At 52.3% G+C, this 23,934-nt stretch overlaps 1 protein-coding gene across 2 annotated transcripts; it reads left to right on the forward strand.

The window, feature by feature from the left end:
- Nucleotides 1-5,823: 5,823 nt before the first annotated feature.
- LOC128337538 (pre-mRNA-processing factor 39-like) lies at nt 5,824-22,342 on the forward strand. 2 transcript variants are annotated; one of them, XM_053278649.1, is made up of 14 exons: nt 5,824-5,989; nt 6,975-7,309; nt 8,319-8,444; nt 9,651-9,769; nt 10,668-10,835; nt 12,960-13,155; nt 13,433-13,540; nt 15,088-15,252; nt 16,672-16,798; nt 18,174-18,442; nt 19,182-19,366; nt 19,501-19,575; nt 20,545-20,704; nt 21,807-22,342. In XM_053278649.1, the coding sequence occupies exons 1-14, from the start codon at nt 5,902-5,904 to the stop codon at nt 21,867-21,869; spliced, it is 2,184 nt and encodes a 727-aa protein (XP_053134624.1). In that variant the 5' UTR covers nt 5,824-5,901; the 3' UTR covers nt 21,870-22,342. The 2 variants fall into 2 exon arrangements, with proteins under 2 accessions (XP_053134624.1, XP_053134625.1); XM_053278650.1 differs by having other exon boundaries at nt 5,825-5,989; nt 20,548-20,704.
- The last annotated feature ends 1,592 nt before the right edge of the window (nt 22,343-23,934 follow it).

Raw genomic sequence — 23,934 nt, forward strand, 5'->3', positions numbered from 1 at the left:
CCGTAAGGGGAATGAATGCCTTACAGGGCTCACGTGTAGTCTCCCATCCAAGTGCAAACCAGGGTGGCGCCTGCTTAGGAAGGGGGACAATTCATGCTGGCTACCACAAGACCAGCTCTCCTGCCCGGAATGAAAGGGAGATGAATTTCCACCCTTCTTGGCCAGGACAAAGTTTACTCCTGCTGTGCGTCGTCATGGGGAATCCTCTAAGTCAGGGCTGCTCAACTTCGGCTCTCCTGCAGATGCTCAACCTAACCCCCCCCCCCCCCCGTTTTAGAGCTACAACTCCTATAATCCCCAGCCACAGTGGCCAAAAGCCAGGGATTATGGGAGTTGTAGGCCAACATCTGCAGGAGGGCCGAAGTTGAGCAGCCCTGCACCTGTACGTACCCCAAAAGAACAGGGCTCTGAATTTAAGACGACCCCCAATTTCTAACACCAATTAACTTAGGAAAAAACCTAGCTGGGTAAATACACTGCTAGCTGTGGGTAGATACTATACCCAACCTATTTCTTCTTTCTTCCCCTTGTCATATTTCACCAACCCTGGGCTCTGCTGTTCACACATCACTACGGCTGTGCACGGAACGGGATTTGCATTCTGTTCCGAGCCTGGAATGGAGCACAAATATCCGGAACGTTCTGTCGGAACAATTGGTTGTGATGGTGGTTCCGATGGAATGACCACGGAACGTTTTGGGGTGTTCTGAGCACCATTTTGGAGGTCTGTTTTTGCCTTGCTTACCAGTTTTGACACTGGCTTCCAGTTGGCTTGGGATCTCCTTCCTTCTTGGTTATCATACAAATCAACTTGATTTGCATGATGACAAGCCAACTCAGAAGCAAGGAGATTGCAAGCCAAAACCAGTCAACAAAGGAAAAACATGCCTCCATAATGGCGCTCAGAACACTCGAAATGTTCCGACTCGGAATAGGGCTGTTCCGTTCCGAGCTCGAAACAGCCCGTTTCGAGTCGGAACGTTTTGAGCTCAAAACATTCTGCACATCCCGATACATCACTCACATTCTTGTCTTTCCAAATATCGCACTGGGCCCTTTCTGGGCTCCTCCTTGGGATACTGCCCTACTCTCAGAAAGTATATTGCCAGAACTTAGGCCTGATTCCTTCTGTTGCACCAAACCTAATCATGCCCCGGGAGCAATGGACACAAACCTTCAAGCAGGCGGCTGCTGAAGAGAGGCAGGCGGGACGGGCTGGAAATTAACCCGGGGATGTTCTAGTGGAGAAGGAGAGAGGGAGTGAAGGGGTCAAACGTGTTGCTTTGAAGCAAGAGAGCAGGCTACCTGGAGCTTAGATGTTGAACTACAACTCCCATCATCCCCAGCTGCAGTAAATTGTGGTTGGGTGTGATGGGAGTTGTAGTTCAGCAATTCGAGGGCCATGTTTGCCCATCCCTGGCTTAAATGCATGCATAGCCCCTGGTGGTCCCTTTCCTCTGGTGTCTCAACAGGGAAGCAAAGCCCTTTGCTTTCTACATGGAAATTATCTGCTGCTCTTGCACAGGTTGTTACGTCACTCAATGTTGAATTACATTCTCGCTGCCAGGGAGTGAACCTGGGACCATCCGCATGCAAATCCTATGGTGGACTGTTGTCAGGATACCCCAAAAGGAATGATGGGGAATGCCCACTGAAATGTTTGGGTCCCTTCCGAATGGCCAGGCATTCCTATGGCCATTCGGAAGAAACCCATGCATTTCAGAGGGCATTCCCTGTCATTCCTTTTAGTGTATTCCCTAGCGTCTGCCTCAGGGATTCTGAACGTTGGGTCCCCAGATGTTAATGGACTTCAACTCCCATAATCCCCAGCCAAAGACCACTGGGCCTGGGCATTATGGGAGTTGAAGTCCAATAACAGCTGGAGACCCAACATTTAGAATCCCTGGTCTACGTGATCCTTGACGTCTTGTAACGTCTATCGAAGATGGGGTGTGGCCATCTGGGTTGGCTCGGGAGCTTGGCTCTCATGGTGTGTGTGGCTACGGGGGCTGTCCTGGAGAATGCCTGCACTTCTGAATTCGCAACGACGACATTGATAGCGCCACCGTTCCACGGATCCAGACTGCAGGAAGAGAAAACTTGGGAGAAGGGGGTGTTTGTAAGGGGCGGTTCAGCGCATGATGCTAACTCTAAAAAGACTACTTTTGGGCCTTTGAAAACTTGTTTGGAAGAAAATGGGGGAGCTGGCAGGAGCGGATAGGGGGGTCCTTGTGTTTATGGTGCCTTGGCAAAGGGATTTCCTTCCCCATCGGAATGGCTACCTGCAGTCCATCACCTGAGGCTGCAATTAAAGATGGAGGAGGCCCTTACAGAGTTACTTCTGCAGACAGATTGTAATTGCATATTAAATAGTAATTGCATATTTTCTCCTCTTTTCCTGCACACTTTTTCTAACGGACCTCCACCCCACGTCTCCAGAGATTATATTTGAAAGTGGCTAGTTCAGACACTGTGGATTTGCCACCCCCCAAAAAAAAATTCTGGGTTTCACCTGGATTTTAAGCATCTCACCCAGATTTCTTAGCCTGCCCAGATTTTAGCTTTTATTTAATAAAATATTTCTATTTTTAAAAGCTACACTCTAGCCCTTGTAGAAGCCGTTACCGAACAAAATGTGCAGTCGCTATTCTTAAAAAAGTATTTTTAAGCCGATTGACATCATATGCAAATTAGGCACCCAGATTTGGAAAGCCAGGGTATTGCAACCCGAAGACACTGCTTGGTGCTTCCTCAGAACCTCGCCTGCACTATTGCACTGAAAAGGTTGCAATGAAGCACTCTCTCCCATGAGAAACCAATGTCAAAATTCTGACTCCTCAATGAGAGGAAATGGCTTCAATAAAAGCAGCAGTGTACTCAATCAATTGTTTCTGGAGTCCTTGCACTAAAATAACTTTAGTGTGGAAGAAGAAAATTGCATTCCACACATGGAAATGCCTTTAAAAAAAAAAAAAGTACAGGCCAACTCATAATTTTAAAAAAATACTCTGCGTTTGAATTGTTATCAGCAGGGAGAATGCTCTTGTTTGGGAAGAGTCTGTTCTGTGTTCTGCTTTTTAATCGCAAGAGTGTTGAGCGCAGGGCGCCTTAAATGCCACCACACAATCTTCTTTAAAAATTTGGCTCCTTAGGGAGTTGATAATGAAAGCAGAACAACGGCCGCTGGTTTTCCTACCTGCTGCTTCTCAGCTGTGTGTTACATGAGGTGAAAGAGGTTTGGATACATTGATTTTTGTAAATACTGTATAAATTTTTAATAGCTTGAATTGTGTATATACAGCAAATAAAAAACTTGCATTAAAGATGCTGTGGTATGTGTCTCTAATTTTATTACCGCCATACAGTTGGTCATATGAACAAAGCAGTGTTCATTCAGTACATTCTACTTTAAAGCACACATTCTAATAAAGCAACGAGATGTTCTGGTAAGAACTAGTCAGCCTATTTTCCTTTCACTACAATTTTAATCGAAAACCACCACCTTCACAAGTTAAGCCCCTTCGCGCTTCAAACATTCATGCATCCGCCATCTTGAATTGGGGTGAATGACACCATCACAAACAATGTCATTGAGGTGTCCCTGTGTGTCGCTACAACTGGACCAAATTTGGTCCAAATCCAAACATCTGGGAATCCCTGTTAGAGGGAACACTATCACACTTCCTCAGAAGGAAAAGGTACGCAGTCTGGGAGTGCTTCTGGATCCACACCTTTCCCTGGTTCCCCAGCTTGAGGCAGTGGCCAGAAGCGCTTGCTATCAGCTTTGGTTGATACGCCAGCTGCGTCCGTTTCTTGAGGTTCATGATCTCAAAACAGTAGTACACTTGTTGGTAACCACCAGACTTGATTACTGCAATGCGCTCTATGTGGGGCTGCCTTTGTACGTAGTCCGGAAACGGCGATTAGTACAAAATTTTAGCACACCTTTATACACACGCACGTGCTCATGCACATATTTATACACACAGCACATGTGCATGCACAAACACACATTTATAGACATGCACATGTGCACGCACACATTTATACACACGCACCCGCACTCACACACATTTATACACACAAGCACACGTGCATGAACACAATTATAGACACTCAGCTGTGCACCCGCACGCAACCACACGTGCACGTGCACACTCATGCACATGTGCACATTTATATACATGTGCACACACATGTACACATTTGTACGCACATGTTTATTCACACACGCACATGCTCACTTGCACTACACATTCTACACATGTACATGCACAAATTTGTACACATGCACACGCACACACACACACATTTACTGTATGCATACACGCAGATGTACGTGCACGCACACATTTATGCATACGCACACGTGCACACACGTACACATTTACACACGTGTGCATGTGCATGTGTATGAATGTGTGCATGAGCATGCACGTGATCATGTGCGTAAATGTGTGCATGTGTGTGCACTTGTGTGTGTGTGTATATGTGAACATCGGTGTGCACGTGTGAATGTGTATAAATGTGTGCGTGTGCATGCTTATGTATAAATGTGTGCATGCGTGTGTACGTGCATGTGTTCATGTGTATAAATGTGTGGGTGCAGGTGCTTGTGCACATGTGTATAAAGGTTTGCGTGCACACATTTTGGCACACATTTATACACATGGTCACGCACACATTTATACACACACAGATGCAGACACATGCACACATTTATACGCCCGAACGTACACACACACACACAATTACTTTGGGTTGGGGGGAGGTTTACTTGCGTGAGCTTCTTGCAGAAAGAACGGCAGAGAGTTCCTGGCACCTCAAAGACTAACCATTCAACAAGGAATTATGGTAGTTAAAAGGGCAAACTAGAGTGTAAAAAACAACCCACCCACTCTATATTATCACATAAATGCTAATGTATTATAAGTCCAACACTCTAACCACTACACCACTCTGGCTCCCTAAATCCGAGCCCAGGGCACCAAGGGCCCCGTCACTCAAAACCACAGTTGAGGGGAGGATTAACTCTTGCAATGCTCTTTCATACAACCCACCCTCCAGTCTCCGGTGATGCCAGCAGCATCTCCTCCAGTCCATCTTGGAGTGCCCCTAAACACTCCTGGAAGATCACCGTCCAAATGGATTTCTGTCAGTCCAAATGGATCACCGTCCAAATGGATCACCGAATGGATCACCAAATCCAAATCACCAAAATGATCCGACTGTTTAATGATCACCAAAATGATCACCGAATGGATCACCGTCCTGCATCTGAGATCATTCATTCATTCCATTCATTCATTCCTTCATGCCATACTCGATTCTCTTCTTCTTGCTTCCTAACTCTTGGCTGTGCGCTCGGCTGCCCATGCCCCGGAAGCAAAGCAGAGCCAGCACGGAAGGGAGCCCAGGGGAGGAGAAGGGAGAGGAGGGGGCGGAGAGCAGCGGGGGGCGGGGCTTCACCCGAGGAACGCCCTTTGGGGAACCTGCAGGGACTCGAGGCGGCTGCGGCGCTTGCAGGAAGGCAGGCTGGCAGAACCCGAGGCCACGCCTCCCGGGTGGCTTGGCCCCTCCCTATTCACAGGCCGCTCCCCCGCCGGACCTTTCCTTCCCTGCCCCTCTCTATGGTTCTCGCCCGCCTCCCTCCTTCCCTCCCGCCTCTCGATGGTTTTCCTAGACGTCCCCACTGAGCCTCCGACGCTCTCCCAAGGCAGTCATGCACAGTGTTGCATCTGAGCATGCCCAGAAGCATTGGCGCATGCCCAGTATGGTTAAGTGACGCTCTTACAGTGGCCATGTTTCCACACACTTCCCATCCGGGTAACAACAACACACACAACCCCCCCCCACCCCAGCCGCGCAGGCGTAGTGGGGCCTCTCGGTGGCCGCGAGAAGATGGCGGCGGAAGGCCCGGAGGCGCCTGGCAGCCCTAGTCGCGGCGGGGCCGAAGGCGGCGAGGGAGTCCCGGGGGCGGAGGAGGCCGGTGAGGCGGGGCGCGCTGTGGAGTGGGAGAGGCCTGAGGGTGGGCCTTGTGGCCGGGAGGTCGCAGCGGCCCGCGCCGTACACGCCTGCCCCAGTCTCCTGCTCCCAGCGGAGGGCGGCAGCCGGAGGCGGTGTCGGCGGCTGGGCAGGTTCCCCAGGCCAGGCGTGCAGAGGCGTACACTGCCTCTGCCCCTGGAGGCTCCATCGGGAGCTCTTTGAGCTGGTCTGGTTGTGGTAGCAGCAGGAATGATCCCCTTGGCTAAGCAGGGCCCGGCCTGGTTTGCATTTGGATGGGAGACTCCATGGGCGAGCGCTGCAAGGGAGTCCCCTTAGAGGGATGGGGCCACAGCTCAGTGTGTTAAGGGGGGGAGGGAGAGGGGGAGCTGGCCTTGTGGCAGCAAAGCAGGGATGCTCCTCTCGCTAAGCAGGGTCTGCCCTGGTTTGCATTTGGTTGGGAGACTCCATGGGTGAGCGATGCAAGAGAGTCCCCCTCTGGGAATTGCTCCTGCCTGCTTGCATGCAGGAGAGCCCGAGTTCTTCTCCCTGGCGGCATCTCCGAGGTATCAGACTCCTGCCTGCAGCCTGGGAGAAGCCGCTGCCCGTCTGGGTAGGCCGTACTCAGCTAGACGGACCAAGGGTCTGACTCGGTGTATGGCAGCTTCCTGTGTCCCTATGGAGCAAGAGAGCATCACCAAGGCATCACCAATTCAGTGACAGCAGGACTGCAGTGGCCGCTACGAGAGAGGCTGTCATGCAGGGTTTCTTAAGCGTGGGTCCCCAGATGTTGCTGGACTGCAACGCCCATCATCCCCAGCCGTGGCCTTTGTGGCATTGAGGCGGAGATGATGGGAGTTGTAGTCCAACACCCCCCCCCCCCCGGCACCTGTGATTAAGAAACCCTGCTGTAATGGCTCCCGTCATCCCCCAGCAAACACCGCCCGAAGGCCGTTTATCTGAATTCTCCTGTCCCGCTTTGTTCTCGGCAGCCATCAGCCCTGACCGAGACGTGCTTCCCAAGCCAGCGAGCAACGGCACCCCGAAGCCGGAGGAGGAGGCGGCAACGACGACCACGCCAGTGCCTGGCGGGTGCAACGGGGTCGGGCTGGAAGCCAGCGGCATGGCACTACGCCCCGAGCCGGCCAGGGAGGAAGCCCCTCAGCCCCCCGCCGCCGACGTGATGATGCACGTGGCCCTCAACCCTCCCATGGAGGAGCTCTCCATCCCATACCCTCTGGAGTTTGAGCGCTACTGGAGGGCGGCGCAGGAGAACCCGCTCGACTTCACAGCATGGACTGATCTGCTGCAATATGTGGAGCAAGAGGTAGGCCGAGTGGGAGGGCTGGCCTGCCTGCTCCAGAGGGATGCTTGTTTGGAAGCTCCTTGGGAACCCGGGGGCGGAATGGGCGCCCGGGACAGAATTATTATTATTATTACATTTATATCCCGCTCTTCCTCCAAGGAGCCCAGAGTGATGTACTACATACTTGAGTTTCTCTTTCACAACAACCCTGTGGAGTAGGTTAGGCTGAGAGATGCGTGACTGGCCCAGAGTCATCCAGCTAGTCTCATGGCTGAATGGGGATTGGAACTTGGGTCTCCCCGGTCCTAGTCCAGCACTCTAACCACTACACCACGCTGGCTCCCTTAATCCAAGCCCAGGGGCAGAATCTGAGCCCACGGCACTGAGGGCCCCGTCACTCAAACCACAGTTGAGGGAAGGATTAACTCTCGCAATGCTCTTTCATACAAACCCCCCCCCCCATATAGCAGGGCTTAACAAATCCCAGGCGCTAGGGAGCTGTGGCACCAAGGAATTTAACCTCGACTTGGATATCCAAAGGCGTAGTTATTTAACGGCTGTATTTGTTCCCGGCAGCCCTGTTTCTAAGTATGTTACTTATAAAGACGACACAAGAGAAGCCCCTTTACCCCCACTCCTGTATATATTGTAAGAGATTCTTACACTCCTGCACTGTAAGAGATTCCCCTCAGGGGATGGGGCTGCTCTGGGAAGAGCATCTAGGACCCAAGTTCCCCCTGGGAGCATCTCCTAGATAGAGCTGAGAGAGATTCCTGCCTGCAGCCTTGGAGAAGCCGCTGCCAGTCCGGGTTGACAAAACTGGGCTAGAGGGACCAAGGGTCTGACTCAATAGGAGGCAGCTTCCTGTTTTCCTGTGGCTTATTATATTTTGCTTGCTGGGCCTATAGATGCTTCTGAGACCTTCATTCACCTTTCCCCAGAAGCAGTCTTTGTTTTTGTGGGTCCCCTTGGACCTTTTCTCTTCTACCTTTTGGGACTCCCAGAGCTATCTCCTCCCTCCCTCCTGCAGAATCACATCTATGCTGCCCGGAAAGCCTTTGACACCTTCTTCATGCGGTACCCTTACTGCTACGGCTACTGGAAGAAATACGCAGACATCGAACGGCGCTTTGATTTCATCAAGGAGACGGAGGAGGTAACGGGATGCCTGCGGGGTGGGTGGGTGGCGTGCGTTCTTGTGCCTTCTCACCTCCTCTCTCGCCTCCTCTCCGCCACCGACTGCCCCAGTTCAAACCGTGTGCCGGGAACAGGTATGCAGCTCACAGGTGAAGGCAAGGAATCAATTCTCAAACAAGCGAGCTCCTTGTCTGCCCTGGTTGCATATGAATGGGAGACTACATGTGTGAGCACTGCAAGAGATTCCCCTCAGGGGATGGAGCTGCTCTGGGAAGAGCAGAAGGTTCCCAGTTCCCTCCCTGGCAGCATCTCCCAGATAGAGCTGAGAGAGATTCCTGCCTGCAACCTCGGAGAAGCTGCTGCCAGTCTGTGAAGATAATACTGAGCTCGATAGACCAATGGTCTGACTCAGTATATGGCAGCTTCCTATGTTCCGATGAGCCAGTTCTACCTGGGGAGGAAAAATGCCTTCCTGGCCCAAATGTGGCAGACACGTGCTGTACCTGAAGCAGTACCTGTCCATACAATCTCTATCCCAGCCCCTGGGACTTCAGAGGAGAGGAAGGAATCCAAACCTGAGTGTGAAGGGAGGGGAGAAAGCCATCGGGACCCCCCAGTTCTTCCCAAGGGTCTGTACCTCAGTGGTGGAGAATCTGCTTTGCATGCAGAAGGTTTGGCTCTTGGCAGCATCTCTCGCTAAGCTTGAGGAAAATGTCCTACCTGGAGGCCTGTTGCCAGTCAAATTAGAGCAGGGCTGCTCAACTTTGGCCCTCCTGCAGATGTTGGCCTACAACTCCCACAGTCCCTGGCAATTGGCCACTGTCCCTGGGGATTATGGGAGTTGTAGTCCCCAAACAGCTGGGGGGGTGGCTGGGTTAGACAGCACTGAGCCAGAAGGACCAATGGTCTCACCCGGCCTGAGGCAGCTCCCTGCCTTCCTGTGGGAGCCTGTGGCATGGAGTTGCTTGCTGACTGAGCAAAGAAGCACCTCTTTAAAAGTGGTGGTTCTCTTCTGTTTAGCAGTGGGAGAACAACCTGCCCCATCCATCCCCATCACAGCATCCTTACTGTGGCTGGTGGCAGTCTTCTGTTTCTTTTTTAGATTGTACAGAGGGAGCCATTTTTATTTATATCTCTGTAAACCGCTTTGGGACAGTCTGCTGAAAAGTGCTGTATAAGTCTCTGTTGCCCTCAATCCTTCCTTTTCGCTGCCGCCGCTGCCCAGGTTTTCCAGCGAGGCCTGCAGTCGATCCCTCTCAGCATGGACCTGTGGATCCACTACATTTCCTTCCTGCAGACCACCTTGGATATGAATCTCCCCGATTCAGCCCAGAAGATCTGTGGGTAGGTCCCGGGAGAATTGCTGGGGGCTGCATGAAAGCGGATGCCGTGGGAGGAGGGGAAGGAACTCGGTGGCCCCCTGAATCCTGCCCGCGCCCCCTTTCCAACCCTTCCTTAACCAATTAAACCCCCTTCCTGGCTTCAGAGATTTCATTCAGCTTTGCTGCAGAGTTCCAAGCCTGTCTTTGCAGCCCTGAGGGATAGACACTCGCCGGCTTTTTTTTAAAGCCAAAATTCTCTTAATAAAAGCGTCTGGGAATGTCGGGATTTCCGATAGCACTGTTCCCTGATCGTGCGGCAAATGGCCCCAGATAGTACGGTGGGTTGGTGGGTGGGTGGGGGTTCCTTAAATCCCAACCCAGCACCGGCTCTGGGAAGGCTGAGTGGTTGGGGGAAGCGTCGGAGGTAGAGATGGAGAGGCTGGGAGAAGCGTGGGGATGGCTTTGGCTTGGGGATGCTGGGAGTTGTAGTCCACAACATCTGGGAATCCCTGTGAGAGGGAGCGCTGCTCCCGATCTAAAGGTGACGAGCGCCTGTGTGTATCCCTGCTCATCACAGCCAGTGGTGTAGTTGCACATTCAGGACTGCAGGCGCTCCCCTGATGGCTGATCACGGGGCAAATGGCCCCAGATAGTAGGCTGGGTGGGGTGGGGGTTCTTTAAATCCCGGCTCATGGCCACGCCCACCCCAACAGCCACAGAAGCCAAGAAGTGCCCGCGCTCTGTCCCTGCCCGTCCCACTACACCCCTGATCGCTAGCCAGGTAGGATCAGAGGGGGACCGGGGTGGGGGGAGATGTGGCTCGAGATTCCTGTGCCGGTGGCAGGGCCCGAAGCCGCCTCTCTCCAGATGGCGAGGAGTCCATTCGCTCCCTGCTCTCCCCCCCGCTCTGTGTCTTGCAGCACGTTTGAGTCTGCCGTGGCGGCTGCCGGAGTGGATTTCCGCTCGGACAAGCTCTGGGAGCTCTACGCCGAGTGGCAGCGGGAGCAGGGCGACCTGAGGGCCGTCACGGCCATCTACGACCGCGTGCTCTCTACGCCTACCCAGCTCTACAGCCACCACTGGGAGAAGTAAGTCCTGGGTTTCCGTGTGCCCCTCCAGCAGGGAGTCCCAGCTGTTGTTGGCGACGACTCCCAGAATCCTCCGCTGCAATGGCTTTTGCTTGGGGATTATGGGAGTTGTAGTCCACAACATCTGGGAGAGAGCACGGGCTATGGGTCCTTCCCTCCCCCCCAGGGGCCCACAGTTTTAACCAAGGATAGTGGCCAGCAGACAAACCCCATTCTTGCTCCATTAGTGGGTACCTTACTTTTCCAGTAAGGAAAAATGCCAAATTTTACGGCTGTCACTGGCTACCTGGGCCATCAAGAACGTCCCCACGGGCCAGATCTGGGCCCCGGGTCTTACTTTGTTCAGGGCTGCTGTAGCAGTTTCTGCAGGGGGTGGGCTAGCGGACCTCCCAGGGTCCCTTCCAGCTTGGACATTCTAGGATTCTACTTGGGCCTTTTAGACATGCCTATAGTCTGTCTCTGAACCTCTCTCTTAGGTTTTGTTGTTGTTGTTGTTGTTTTTTGGCTTCCTGCTCGAGATGCCATGTTTTGTTTTTCTTGTGATTGAGTGTTGTGGTTTTATTGTATCAGATGGTTGTTAACCACTTGGAGCTCTATTGGGAGGACTTAGTTGGATATCTTTCTTTTTAATACATAAAATGGGAAGACACAGGTGTAGCAGTTGGCCAGCTGTGTCCCAGTCCCAAGAGGACTGTGGATTCCTGTCTGGTCTCACTGTAGCATTTAAGGGTTACAATGAACCATTCTTTAAACTTGCTGCTCCAACCATCTTGCAGTGGTGAGCTCAGTTGGGGAGGGGGAGAGAGAACGAGAACCTAGATCGCTGATCACCACCGTTTTTCAATCAAAAAAACCCACAACAACCACTCAACACACCCACCTGTTTGAGAGCCATTTCCCACTGTGCTGCCCTCCACACAGTGCTATTGTTTTCTCAGTGCTGGGGGGGCCCGTTAAGAGAGACTGAGCCCGCTCTTATGAGCTCCAGGAGGAAAATGCTGGTTCTAGAAGGGCATGCACGCCTGCCAAGGTGCTGCAAGGGTTCTGTTTCCCTCTCATGGTCATCCCCTACAACACCTGGGGTTTTTTAGTTTCGGGAAAAGCCTGAGGGGAGACATGATCGAGGTCTATCAAATCATGTATGGTGTGGGGAGAGAGAGAGAGAAGTTTTTCTCCCCCTCTCATAACACACAAGGGAAATGGATTTCTGTTATTATTATTATTAATTTGGTTTCTATAACCGCCCTTCCAAAAATGGCTTTGGGCAGTTTACACAGAGCAATAATAAAGAAATAAGATGGCTCCCTGTCCCCAAAGGGCTCACGATCTAAAAATAAACACAAGACAGACACCAGCAACAGTCACTAGAGGGACTGTGCTGGGGGTGGATAGGGTCAGTTACTCTCCCCCTGCTAAATAAAGAGAATCGCCACGTTAAAAGGTGCCTCTTTGCCAAGTTAGCAGGGTTTCTAGGAAATTTGGGACCGACAAGAGGAAGTGCAGTTTCACACAGAGTTGGGTTAATTTGTGGAATTCTCTGCCACAAGATGTGGTGACTGCTGGCAGCCTGGATGACTTTTAGAGGGGTTTGGAGAACTTCATGGAGGGCAGGTCTGTCAAGGGCGACTAGTCGGAGGGCTGTGGGCCACCCCCAACCTCAGAGGCAAGATGCCCCTAAATACCCGTTGCAGGGGAGCAACACCAAGAACCCGTTGCAGGGGAGAGGGCATTTCCTGCCTGTGGGCTTCCCAGAGGCATCTGGTGGGCCACTGTGTGAAACAGGATGCTGGACCAGATGGGCCTCCTTGGGCCTGATCCAGCTGGACTGTTCTTCTGTTGTTACGGTGCAAATACTCACTTTCAGCCAAAACGTCACCCGGGCCCAGTAAACGGATCGGGTCACATTTAGGTTTGGTGGGGCGGGGGGACTGCCCTTGACCTCGTTTTTGTTCAAGATGCTGTCAAACGTTGTTTTCACCACTGTGCTGCCAACCGCCCCACGAGGGTCTCCTCCAGCTCCCGCAGCCCGCTTGGCCTCTGGTGGCCGCGTCGGGCGACAGCGGGCAGCCCGCTTGCCGGCTTTCCCCGGAAGCAGCCGGATCATGACCTCTTCTCTGGGCGCAGGTTCAAGGAGCACGTAGCCAGCCACCCCCCCAGAGACATCCTGTCCATGGAGGAGCTGCTGTGGCTCCAGTCGAAGATGGTTTCCGAGACGGTGGCCAAGACCACCGAGGCGGAGGCCGAGGAGGCCCCCCCCGGGGAGGACCTGCCGCTGAAGACAGAAGCCAAGCTGGAGGCAGGAGACACGAGCCACGTCTTGGTGGGTGCTGGAGCCTAGATTTTTTAATGCTGGCTTTAAATGATTTTAATGTTTAAATGACTTTAATTGTTTAAGTGATTTAGTTTTGGTTTAAACTGTTAATCGATTCGAATTGTCTTTTTATTTGAGCCATTTTTGGAGGGGCGGTCTATAAATCAGATAACAAAAATAAATCAATAGATCTTTGGCTCGATCCTGGAAGGCCAGGTTGGGGAGCCCTTTCCGTCGCTTTCTGCACACGACCGAAATCTGAGCTAATTGCCTTTTGGGATTCCAGGGCCACCTGGAGCAAGACAAGATCCAGGAGCTGGTGGTTTCCATCCGCCAGCAGATCTTCAGCCAGAACGAGGCAGAAGTCAGCAAGCGCTGGAATTTCGAGGAAGGGGTTCGTAGAGCTGAGCGTGTGCGGTTGTCCGATGCAGGGGAGGCCCCTTGGAGTTAGTTTCTGGAAAGAGAAGGCTGCCATGTGTGATCCGTGAAAGCAGCCTGGCTGCTCTGCAGTGCCGGTGATTTTGCCGCACGGATGCAGAACCTGGCACTGTGGCCAGTGATGGTCGTGGAGTGTGTGTGCAGGGGGCATCTGTGAGATTTGGGGAGCCAGAGGGGTGCTCAACAGGTTCAGATGTCCTGCAGCTCTCTGGGCTCTGTACAACGCCTCTGTGCCTTGAGAGCAGGCGCGGACCCCTCCCTCATCCCTGCACGAGCGCCCACTTCCTGCCTCGGGTAAGCCATGAACCGAAAATCCGCCAAGACGGAGAAGGCCGGATGCCACGTCCAGTCTCGGCCGCTTCTAGCTTGCTTGCTGCAAGTAAGCTTGGGTACAGACGACGATTCATTTGCCGGAAGTTGGCTAGAATAAACCCAGATGGGGTCGGTTCAGCCATCGCAACAATCTGAGTTGATTTTGACCTAGATGGAAAGTGGGTGTTGGGGGCAGGGGTGGGAGGGAGGAGGGCACGCCCCTGAATCCGAGGCGCCGGGCAGGCCCCCAGCTTTCACAAAGGTTCTGCGTGATGTCTGAACAGACCCTCTCACTCAGAGTGCTGTGTAGCTCCTCGGAGCAAAACACCTTGCCGTTAATTCTGCGGGGACCATTGTGCACTGCCTGTGCTCTCTGCTGTTATAATAGCTTCCCGCTATGTTAGGAAGATAGGAAGCTGCCATTTATACTGAGTCAGACCCTTGGTCCATCTGGCTCAGTATTGTCTACCCAGACTGGTAGCGGCTTCTCTACGATTATAAGCAGGAATCTCTCTCCCAGCCCTATCGGGAAATGCCAGGGAGGGGTCTTGGAACCTCCTGCATGCAAGCAGGCAGATCCTATTCCCAGAGTGGCCCCATCCCCTCAGGGGAAATACCTTCCGTTGCTCACATGTCTCCCATTCAGAAGCAAACCAGGGTGGACCCTGCTTAGCGAAGGGGACAGTTCATAGGGCTGGGACCATTGAGCAGCTGCTTTTCCTGCAGAAGGTCCCCAGGTTCAACCCCTGGCAGCATCTCCGGGTAGGGCCTGGAAAGGCCCCTCGAGGGCCTCTGCCGGTCAGTGTCCGGCAGTACTGAGCTAGATAGAACAATAGTCTGACTCGCTCGACAGCAGCTTCCCAGGTTCTTACAACATTGCCCCGGGGCAGAGTGAGTCGGCAAGCGAGAGCAATAGCTCAGCAGGCTAGAAGTGCCTTCTGGGCCTCTTCTTGTGGCTCCCACACTCTGCCTGCATATAGATGCTCTTGCCCTGTGTCTGAAGGCCTGGCCCGTGGGGAGATGGAGCTCCCCTCCGCTCTTTGCCTGCGGTGAGTCGGCTGAGTCGAAGCCGAGGGACTCCCGCCGCGGCCCTTCCCCCCCCCCAACTTCCCCGCTCGCATTTTGCCCCTCCGTGGGGCTCCTTCCCTCACTGCCGCTTGGTTCCTCTCCCCCCACCCCTTCTTGCTGCAGATCAAGCGGCCCTACTTCCACGTGAAGCCGCTGGAGCGGGCCCAGCTGCGGAACTGGCGGGACTACCTGGACTTTGAGATTGCCAGCGGCTCCCACGAGCGCGCCATCATCCTCTTTGAGCGCTGCGTCATCGCCTGCGCCCTCTACGAGGAGTTCTGGATCAAGGTGGGCCCCTTCCTCCGGCAGGCTGCCCCACCCTACCCCACCAATACCTGCGTTCCAAGCACTCTTGGACCTTTTGAGGCTGTCTTTTATTGTCCGGTGGAGTGAAAATCTTAACAGCTCTGGGCTGCTTAAAGTGGAGGCCAGAGCATGGATGAATATCTCCGAATTCCAGCTGAAGCCGGTTTCCCACCCTGCCGGTTTAGCTCCACTTGATATCTGTCACTCCAGGTGGAAAAGAGAGCTGGAGGAAAAGCTGCCACATTATTATTAATAATTATTATCTTCATCATCGTTTACACAGTCAGACAGGTGTTATTGACTGGTTTGTTTTATCCAGACATCAAGTCCTTCCCAAGGACCTGGGATGCCAGAATTTTATTGTCAATGGTTATAGATATCGTCGCAGAATATAGGCTGTTCCCAGTAAAGCTGCTTTTTGTAATTGGCTGATGGTGATTTCTTTGGCCCCTGTGGTGGTGGTGTTATTTACATTTTCTATCCTGCTCTTCCTCCAAGGAACCCATGGTTTCTCCCCTTTTGCACTGATAACTCTAGGATATGAAGATGCCAGCGTCAAACTCAGCCAAAGCATATATGACATGGAGCATCAAATTGATCAGGGCTCTGTTCCTTTTGGTGTCCATTTGGGCAACCAAGTTCTGAGTTTCAACCCTGCCATATACCTAAACCAGAGAACCGTGCCAAAATACTGCAGAGCTTTGACACAGGCACGATGCAATGCCTTGCCAACAGCAGTCCCAGAAGGAAGATATAAAAAAATCCCCTAGAAAGAAAGTACTTGTCTCCTTAAATCAGAGGCACCTTTTTAACATGGTGATTCTCTTTATTTAGCAGGGGGAGAATAACTGGCCCTATCCGACCCCAGCACTGCATCCCTCCAGTGACGGTTGCTGGTGTCTATCTTGTGTTTCTTTTTAGATTGTGAGCCCTTTGGGGACAGGGATCCATCTTATTTCTTTATTATTTCTCGGTGTAAACCACCCTGAGCCATTTTTGGAAGGGCGGTATAGAAATTGAATAAATAAAATAATAAATAAATTGGGAGAGATTAAAACAATGGCTCATGTGGTCCTGTATTGTCAGTTTTATTGAGATATATGGCATGAACCTATAACCCCTTTTATTAGCTGCCGTCCAGGTAGTACAGATTCTTTTTATCTCGATTATCCTTTCACTGCCAGAATGACTTGAGATCTTATCATGTGGCTAAGTTCTGTTTAATAGCCCATAAAACTCGCCAGGAGTTCTGTAAGAATCATTAACTCTGCTTAACTATGTGCTTTATTGTATCATAGCCTTATTTTGTCAGGCTTCTGTTTGTATATTGTGCTGGTTGGTGACTGTAATAAAGGAATGGATTGACTGAAATCCTAACCACCTCCCCTTTCTCCAATCCAGTACACAAGATACCTGGAAAGCCACAGCGTGGCCGGAGCCAGGAGCGTCTTCCAGCGAGCTTGCTGTTACCACCTTCCCCGGAAGCCCACCATTCACCTCTTGTGGGCAGCGTTTGAGGAGAGACAAGGTGAGGAGAAGCTGACCGTCCCTGCATCTCCTCCCGCTTGGCTGAAGAAGTAACCCATATACCCAGTCAGCCAGAGGTAGTCCTGACCGACTGGTAAATAGACCAGTGATCTATTGGACCACCTTAAGTTGCGTTGCAGGAGTAGGCAGGCCTTCTGATATCACAGAACTCCTTATCGAGCCAAAAATGTGTGCAGAATTCAAAGATCTGGAGTTTGGCAACATAGGAAGCAATGGAGTCTCTCTCAGCTCTGTCTTGGAGATGCTGCCAGGGAGGGAACTGGGAACCTTCTGCATGCAAGCAGGCAGGGGCTCTTCCCAGAGCGGCCCCATCCCTGAAGGGGAATCTCTTTCAGTGCTCACACAGGGAGTCCCATCCCCTAAGGCAGGCCTGCTCAACTTCGGCCCTCCTGCAGATGTTGGCCTACAGGGCCCATAAACCGTGGCTGTTGGCCACTGGGGCTGGGGATTATGGGAGTTGTAATCAGTGTCCCCTCTAACAGGGATTCCCCGATGTTGTTGACGACAACTGGCAGAAGCTATTTGCAGCTGGGGATTCTGGGAGTTGTAGTCAACATCTGGGAATCCCTGTTAGAGGGAACACTGGTTGCAATCCAAAAACAGCTCTGGGGTGCGGGGGGGGGGGGTGGTTTGCTAAGTTGAGCAGGCCTGCCCTAAGAGGAATATTTCCCAGTGCTCACACATGTAGTCTCCCATTCAGATGCAAACCAGGGCAGACCCTGCTCAGCAAAGGGGACAACTCATTCCTACCCCGACCCCAAGACAGCTGTCATTAGCACTTATCTTCCTTGCCAAGGGATGTCCAGGCTTGGTGCCTTGTGTTGGATTGCGTGTGCATGTGCGCGCACACACACACACCCCCCACTGGCAGCGTTGCTCCCCTCGGTTGCCAGTGTGTTGGGATGAGCATCCTCCTGGGGAGGGAATAAGGATGCTCTGGGATTCCCTGATGCTGCCTGTACAGATGGGGCGGAGCAATGCCAGAAGCATCTCTGTGGTCCAGGAAGGACATTCCTCCCCTGCGCAATGTTCCCTTTTAACAGGGATTCCCAGGTGGTGTTGACTACAACTCCCAGGATCCCCAGCTGCAGTGGCTTCTGGGAATCCCTGTTGGAGGGAACACTGCCCCCAAGCCCTGCCTGGCTGGGCAAAGAGGAGGACCGGGCAGTGGGAAGGAGCAGGGCTCTTCCCCGGCTTGCAAGGAGGAGGCCCGCCCACCCCTTCCAAAAGGGCAGAGGCTTCTTGCTCTGACTTGGGGGGGGGGGGTACCTGCTCTCGGTGTCTCCCAAGGCCGCCGCGGGCTGCTTGCGTTTCGGCAGCGGCGGCTGATCTCCTTCCTCTGCGCCTCCCTGCAGGAGAGGTGGAGGAAGCCCGGCGCATCTTGAAGTCCTTCGAGGACTGCGTCCCCGGCCTGGCCATGGTGCGCCTGCGGCGGGTGGGCCTGGAGCGCCGGCAGGGGAACATGGAGATGGCCGAGACGCTCCTGATGGAGGCCATTCGGGACAACGAGGGGATGCCCGTGTCGTCTTTCTACTCGGTCAAACTGGCCCGGCAGGTGTTGAAGGTGCAGAAGAACCTCATCAAAGCCCGCAAGATCCTCCTGGAGGCGTTGGAGAAGGACCCGGTAAAGAATGCGGAGTGTGGGTTTGGGGAGGGGGAGTGAGTGAGTGAGTGAGGGAGAGTATATTTGGGAGGGAGTGGGGAGAGAGGGAAGGGTGTGTGTGTGTGTGTGTGTGTGTGTGTATTATTATTTTACACAATCAGACAGGTGTATTATTATTAATAATTAGTGTGTATTTATTATTATTATTATTATTATTATTATTATTATTATTATTATTATTAATTCAATTTCTATAGCGCCCTTCCAAAAATGGCTCAGGGCAGTTTACAAAGAGAAATAACAAATCAGATGGCTCCCTGTCCCCAAAGGGCTCACAATCTAAAAAGAAACACAAGACAGACACCAGCAACAGCCATTGGAGGGATGCTGTGCTGGGGGTGGAGAGGGCCAGTTACTCTCCCCCTGCTCAATAAAGAGAATCACCACCAAGTTAAAAGGTGTCTCTTTGCCCAGTTAGCAGGGGTCAGATTATGGGAGGGGGAGAGAGTTTTGCTAAAGTTCTATTTACTAGTACAAGCTTTCTTGGTGTAGAACTTGAGCTGGCTGCTTCTTGACACAGAAGAATAATTCTCGAATAATTTGAAACGCATAAGAAACAAATAATTTCTTGCAGAAGAATCATTCTTGATGTAGAAGAATCGTTCTTCTTGATGCCGCTTCTTCTGAGTCGTTCCCCCTGCCGTTCCCGGGTTGTGAATCTCACCCCCGCCTCCCTGCACCCCCTTTTCCTTCCCCGCAGGATAACGCCAAGCTCTACGCCAACCTCCTGGAGATGGAGTTCAGTGCCGACGTCCGGCAGAACGAGGGCAACACCATGAGCAGCTTTGACCGAGCCCTGACCAGTGGCCTCCCGCTGGAGACGAAGATCATCTTCTCCCAGCGCAGGGTGGAGTTTCTCGAGGACTTTGGCTCTAGCATAAACAGGTAACCGGGAAGCAACACCACCGTTGCGAGCGTTATGCACACCGAATGAGCTTAAAAGCTTTCCTGACTCTTTCACCCTTGTGACTGCACAGGCCTTCTGTTCTGACGCTCGGTTTCCTTTTTTGTGCTACCAGCTTGCTGACCTCCTATGATGAGCATCAGAAGCTCCTGAACCAACAGGTGATGAGGAAGAGACTCCTGGAGAATGGGTGAGGACCAGTGTTCCCTCTAAGATGTGCGCACACATTGCCTTGACACTGCCGCTCAGAACAACATTCATTCCACACACTGGAAAAAGTTAGAGAGAACACTGGGGGCCCAGTTCAGTTAAGGGCAAAGATTGTGCCATGGCAAATCCCTTGTCACCCGTGCATGCCCTCCCTGTTTTCATGCCTGCTGAACGCTCCGCAGATTTCGGTGCCTGCTAGGTGATTGGGGGATTTGGCAACGTTTCTTGGCAAAGGTCTGCATTTTTGAAGAGCAGTGGTTTGATTTTTTTCCTTTTCACAAATCTTTGGGGTAGAACAGGAGAGGGAGCAGTTGTTAGTTTCACACACGTTGGGGTGGCCCTTCAAATAGTCACTCGCCTGGTTGCAAAATAAATAAAAAAATAATGTAACCTTGTTGATCCTTCTAAGGAAAAGAATCCGGTTGCCACAACCTGGCAAGACCTTCACGAGGACCAACCCACTCGATACCAAGTTTTGAGCAGTGAGTTTTGGGCTCACTGAGTTAGGCCAAATATAGTTTTTTGCTCCAGAGTTAGGCCAAATATAGCCACCAGAGAGCCTATGTTTGCAAGGCTGTATTGGGCATTTTTCTGTCTGTTACACAGACACACAGACACACACACAAAATTAAACTTTTAACTAGATTTTGAAGAGAGCTAAGCCTTTTTCAGCCATTATACAAACCGTGCTCTTCACAAGTTAGAGGATACAAAATGGGGCTAGAAATCCCACTCCAGTCATCCGATTGTGGGAGCGCCCGCCATCATGGATGTGGCGACTCTTCGGATGAATGCGGCCAAGCCAATGAGTGGGGAATTGACAGGGACAACTGAGACCTTTTGCCTAACGGCTGAAGAGGGCTCTGGTGTCCCATAACGTAAGAAACGTATCCAAAGACCCCGGCCCCGTTCCAGGATGTCCGCTGACTGCATTTTTTGCACTTCCAAGCAGTGCCGAGGAGGCCGACGAGAAGAGGATGAGGATAGAGGAAGGCGTGGCAGGAGGAGGCGGCAACCTTGCCGTGGCAACCACGGGCATCACCCCACTGATGGCGGCAGACGTGAGCAACAGCACCACCGGAGCGTATAACTACAACACTTGGTACCAGGTGAGATGTCCGAGCAGGAGGAGAGGATCGCTGGTCTTGTGGTAGCATGGTGGTAGCAACCATAGCTAAGCAGGGTCTGCCCTGGTTGCATCTGAATGGGAGACTTGATGTGTGAGCACTGCAAGATATTCTCCTCAGGGGATGAAGCCGCTCTGGGAAGAGCAGAAGGTCCCAAGTTCCCTCCCTGGCAGCATCTCCAAGATAGGGCTGAGAGAGACTCCTGCCTGCAACCTTAGAGAAGCCGCTGCCAGTCTGTGAAGACAATACTGAGCTAGATAGACCAAGGGTCTGACTCAGTATATGGCCACTTCCAATGTTTCCTATGAGGAACGGGCACTGAGGCGCACACACTAAGCCCCACTGGACTAAATGGGACGAGTCAACGATCGCTCATTTCGTCCAGTTAATTTCATGACCGCTAACTTGGTCTGGATGCTGTTCCCTGCCATTAGGAGAATAGGTGTGTGCGTCTAGAAGTATAAATGTATGTGTTCTCCCTTTTAGATTTTGTTAAAAGTGTATCTTGTCCCAGACACTGATGAGAATAGACATTTTGATTTTTAAATAGAGTTTTCTAGCTGTCACAAGAATCAGTTGATTTCAGCCTTGTAACTGACTAAATTGTGAATTAATGTAAATTGTGAAATGGTTTGCATATTTGTCTACAGCTGTGGTATAGTGCAGGGGCGCACAACTCAAATGCCCCGGTGAGGATGGGATCTCTCCGGGAAGAGCACCTTCATGCAGAAGGTCCTAAGTTCTCTCCCTGGCAGCATCTCCAAGATCAGGCTGAGAGAGATTCCTGCCTGCAACCTTGGAGAAGCCGCTGCCAGTCTGGGTAGATAATCCTGAGCCAATGGTCTGACTTGGTCGTCTGACTCGGAAAACCTAGTCTTGGATTCAGGCAGCTCCCGTAGTAGTAGGCGAGGAAACCAGACTGATGAAGGTGGACCCATGGCTAGTGAGTTGGTAGGAGGCGGTCAATACTTAAGGAAGCAGCCAAGTGGGATGAAGGGGCGGGGTGGGAGAAACGTCGGCCTGCAGCAAGCCTTGTTAGAGAGTGGGAGGCATCTCCGTAACCTCTCCTGTGCTCCCCTTGCAGAACTACAGCAGCTACAGCTACCAAAATGCGTGGAACTACAATCAGTATTACCAGCAGACTTGAAGGCGGGTGGCGTGAGACGCAGCCTGTCTTGCTTGACCCGCAAGCGGAATGAAATCTGGCAGGGGCCCCCCTTGTTGTTTTTTCTCGGGCAGCTGTGGAGAGGCTAAACCACCCCCACCCCCTTGAAAACTGATTTCCCTCCCCCCCCCACCCGCTGGGTGTAACAAACTGCCCACTGTCCATCACCAGCCTTGGTTTAGGAGACTGAAGTGTTGCTGCCCGCGGCTCAGACGTGGAGGGTCTGCCGACACACCGTCCCTGCGGAGCAGAGCCTGGTCACACCGGGGAGGCCGCCCCACTGAAGGGCAAGACCCAACATGGACCAAGGACTCTTCTCTGCCACGGCCTCCAGTTAAGACGCTTAGGACAAAAAATTGCTGAGCTACCCCCCCCCCCCGCCGCCTTTTTGTACACTCCCCTGCCCCGTACATTTCATGTATTGCAACTGTAAATAAAACCGGTCTTCGTAACAAGATGGCGACACACCTTTGCTCTTCTGCCCGGAGGAGGTGACCTGGTTGGGGACCTGTATCCTTTTTGAAAGTGGTGTGGAAAGAGCAGTGCTGTGGCCCAAACTCACTCATGCCAGCTTGCCCGTGGGAGGAAGGGCTGCAGCCTCCCTCGAGCTCATTTTTGCAGCTTTCTAAGCCGTTCCTTTCAGAAAGCCGAGACTTTCCACCAGAAGCGGGGCTCTGCCAGTGACTTCATGCTCGGCCTCCCCCTGCTCCGGTCCTGCCTGCTTCAAGGCAGCAGGCGTTGACAGAGTTCCCGGGTGGAACCTTTTCCCTCCTGCTTTCTGTGCGTTTGGTGCGATGACATTCCTGCTGCAAAGCTTGCCTGGGATCGGCTCTTGCAAGGCTCTGGTTACTAAGCTAGTTTTTGGCAAGGGGTACTCCAAGCTGGGAGAATCCTTCCCGGGGGTCGGATGTACAAGCTGTCCCTGCCTGACACCGATTGCCAGCATTCAAACCAAAAGTTCCCAAATGGACAATTTGCAGCACAGTCATCAGTCATGCTGGGCTGGGAGCCTTTTCCTCTCAAGCCTCTTGGCAGGTTTAATTCTCTAGAGGGGTCACCCTCTTTTTGGGAAGAAGCCTTTCAAGTATCTCCTAGCAGGGTGGATTGTGCCATCTCCCCCACCTTAAAGGTCTGAAAATGGTTCTGGTTCACCTTGCGTATTCCGTGAGAGAAGAGTAGGCTGTAGCCTTTTTTGCTTGGGTGGTTCTTTACTATCCAAAGACCACTGCATGCATACATATGTGTGGGTGAGAGACAGACAGACAGACAGGGCCTCAGAAGTAAGAGAGTGGTTGCTGTATACTCGGGAGACTCAAGCACCACACAAATAGCATCATGCCATGTTGGTACATCAGGACTTTTTTCACTGGCCACAGACTAGTGGGTTTCCTGCAGCCCTGTGTGTCACAATGAAAGACTCAGATTTGCACCCACTAACCAGCCCCAGAGTGGAACGTTTTATCAGCGGGAGGAAGCCGCAAAGGAATGAAAAAAGACGCTTCTCCCCTCCAAAAACTCCACACCACACCACACCACACGGCCTCTGTTCCAGGCTGCCGGCAGCTCTGCTCTTGGGGATTCACTGCCAGGAAGGTCCACATGTTCCTCTCCAGTAAACTCCATGGCAGCTGCCTCAAGAGTGCCACAGTATGTTCCCCAATCCAGAGGAATGGGAGAAAGCGCACACATAGGGGGACGTGCAGCTCTACTGGACTGTATTGCTGCAATGAAACGAAGTGGAGCAGCCAGCCTGGAACAGAAGCCTTGTCCAGAACAAGGCTTCTGTTCCAGGCTGGCTGCTCAACTTCGGCCCTCCTGCAGATGTTGGCCTACAACTCTCACAATCTCTGGCTATCAGCCACTGTGGCTGGGGATTATGGGAGCTGTAGTTCAAAACACAGCTGGGGGGGGGCTAAGTTGAGCAGGCCTCCTTTAGTATGATCAACCAAAATGAGAACAAGCACTGAGCAATGAACGTCTGCGTTCTCCCAAACGGACACTTTGAAAGATCAAGAGGCAAGTTACCCGTCTTCCTTATCCGCACCAA

The sequence above is a fragment of the Hemicordylus capensis genome, chromosome 14 (genome assembly GCF_027244095.1).
Source record: "Hemicordylus capensis ecotype Gifberg chromosome 14, rHemCap1.1.pri, whole genome shotgun sequence".
Classification (NCBI taxonomy): Eukaryota; Metazoa; Chordata; class Lepidosauria; order Squamata; family Cordylidae; genus Hemicordylus; species Hemicordylus capensis.

Bases quoted from the DNA above. Each gene is read 5' to 3' on its own strand.
- LOC128337538 (XM_053278649.1), top strand. From the start codon at position 5,902: ATGGCGGCGGAAGGCCCGGAGGCGCCTGGCAGCCCTAGTCGCGGCGGG. The intron at 13,541-15,087 runs GTTCGTAGAGCT...TTCTTGCTGCAG, and splicing joins GCTGGAATTTCGAGGAAGGG to ATCAAGCGGCCCTACTTCCA. The intron at 15,253-16,671 runs GTGGGCCCCTTC...TCTCCAATCCAG, and splicing joins ACGAGGAGTTCTGGATCAAG to TACACAAGATACCTGGAAAG.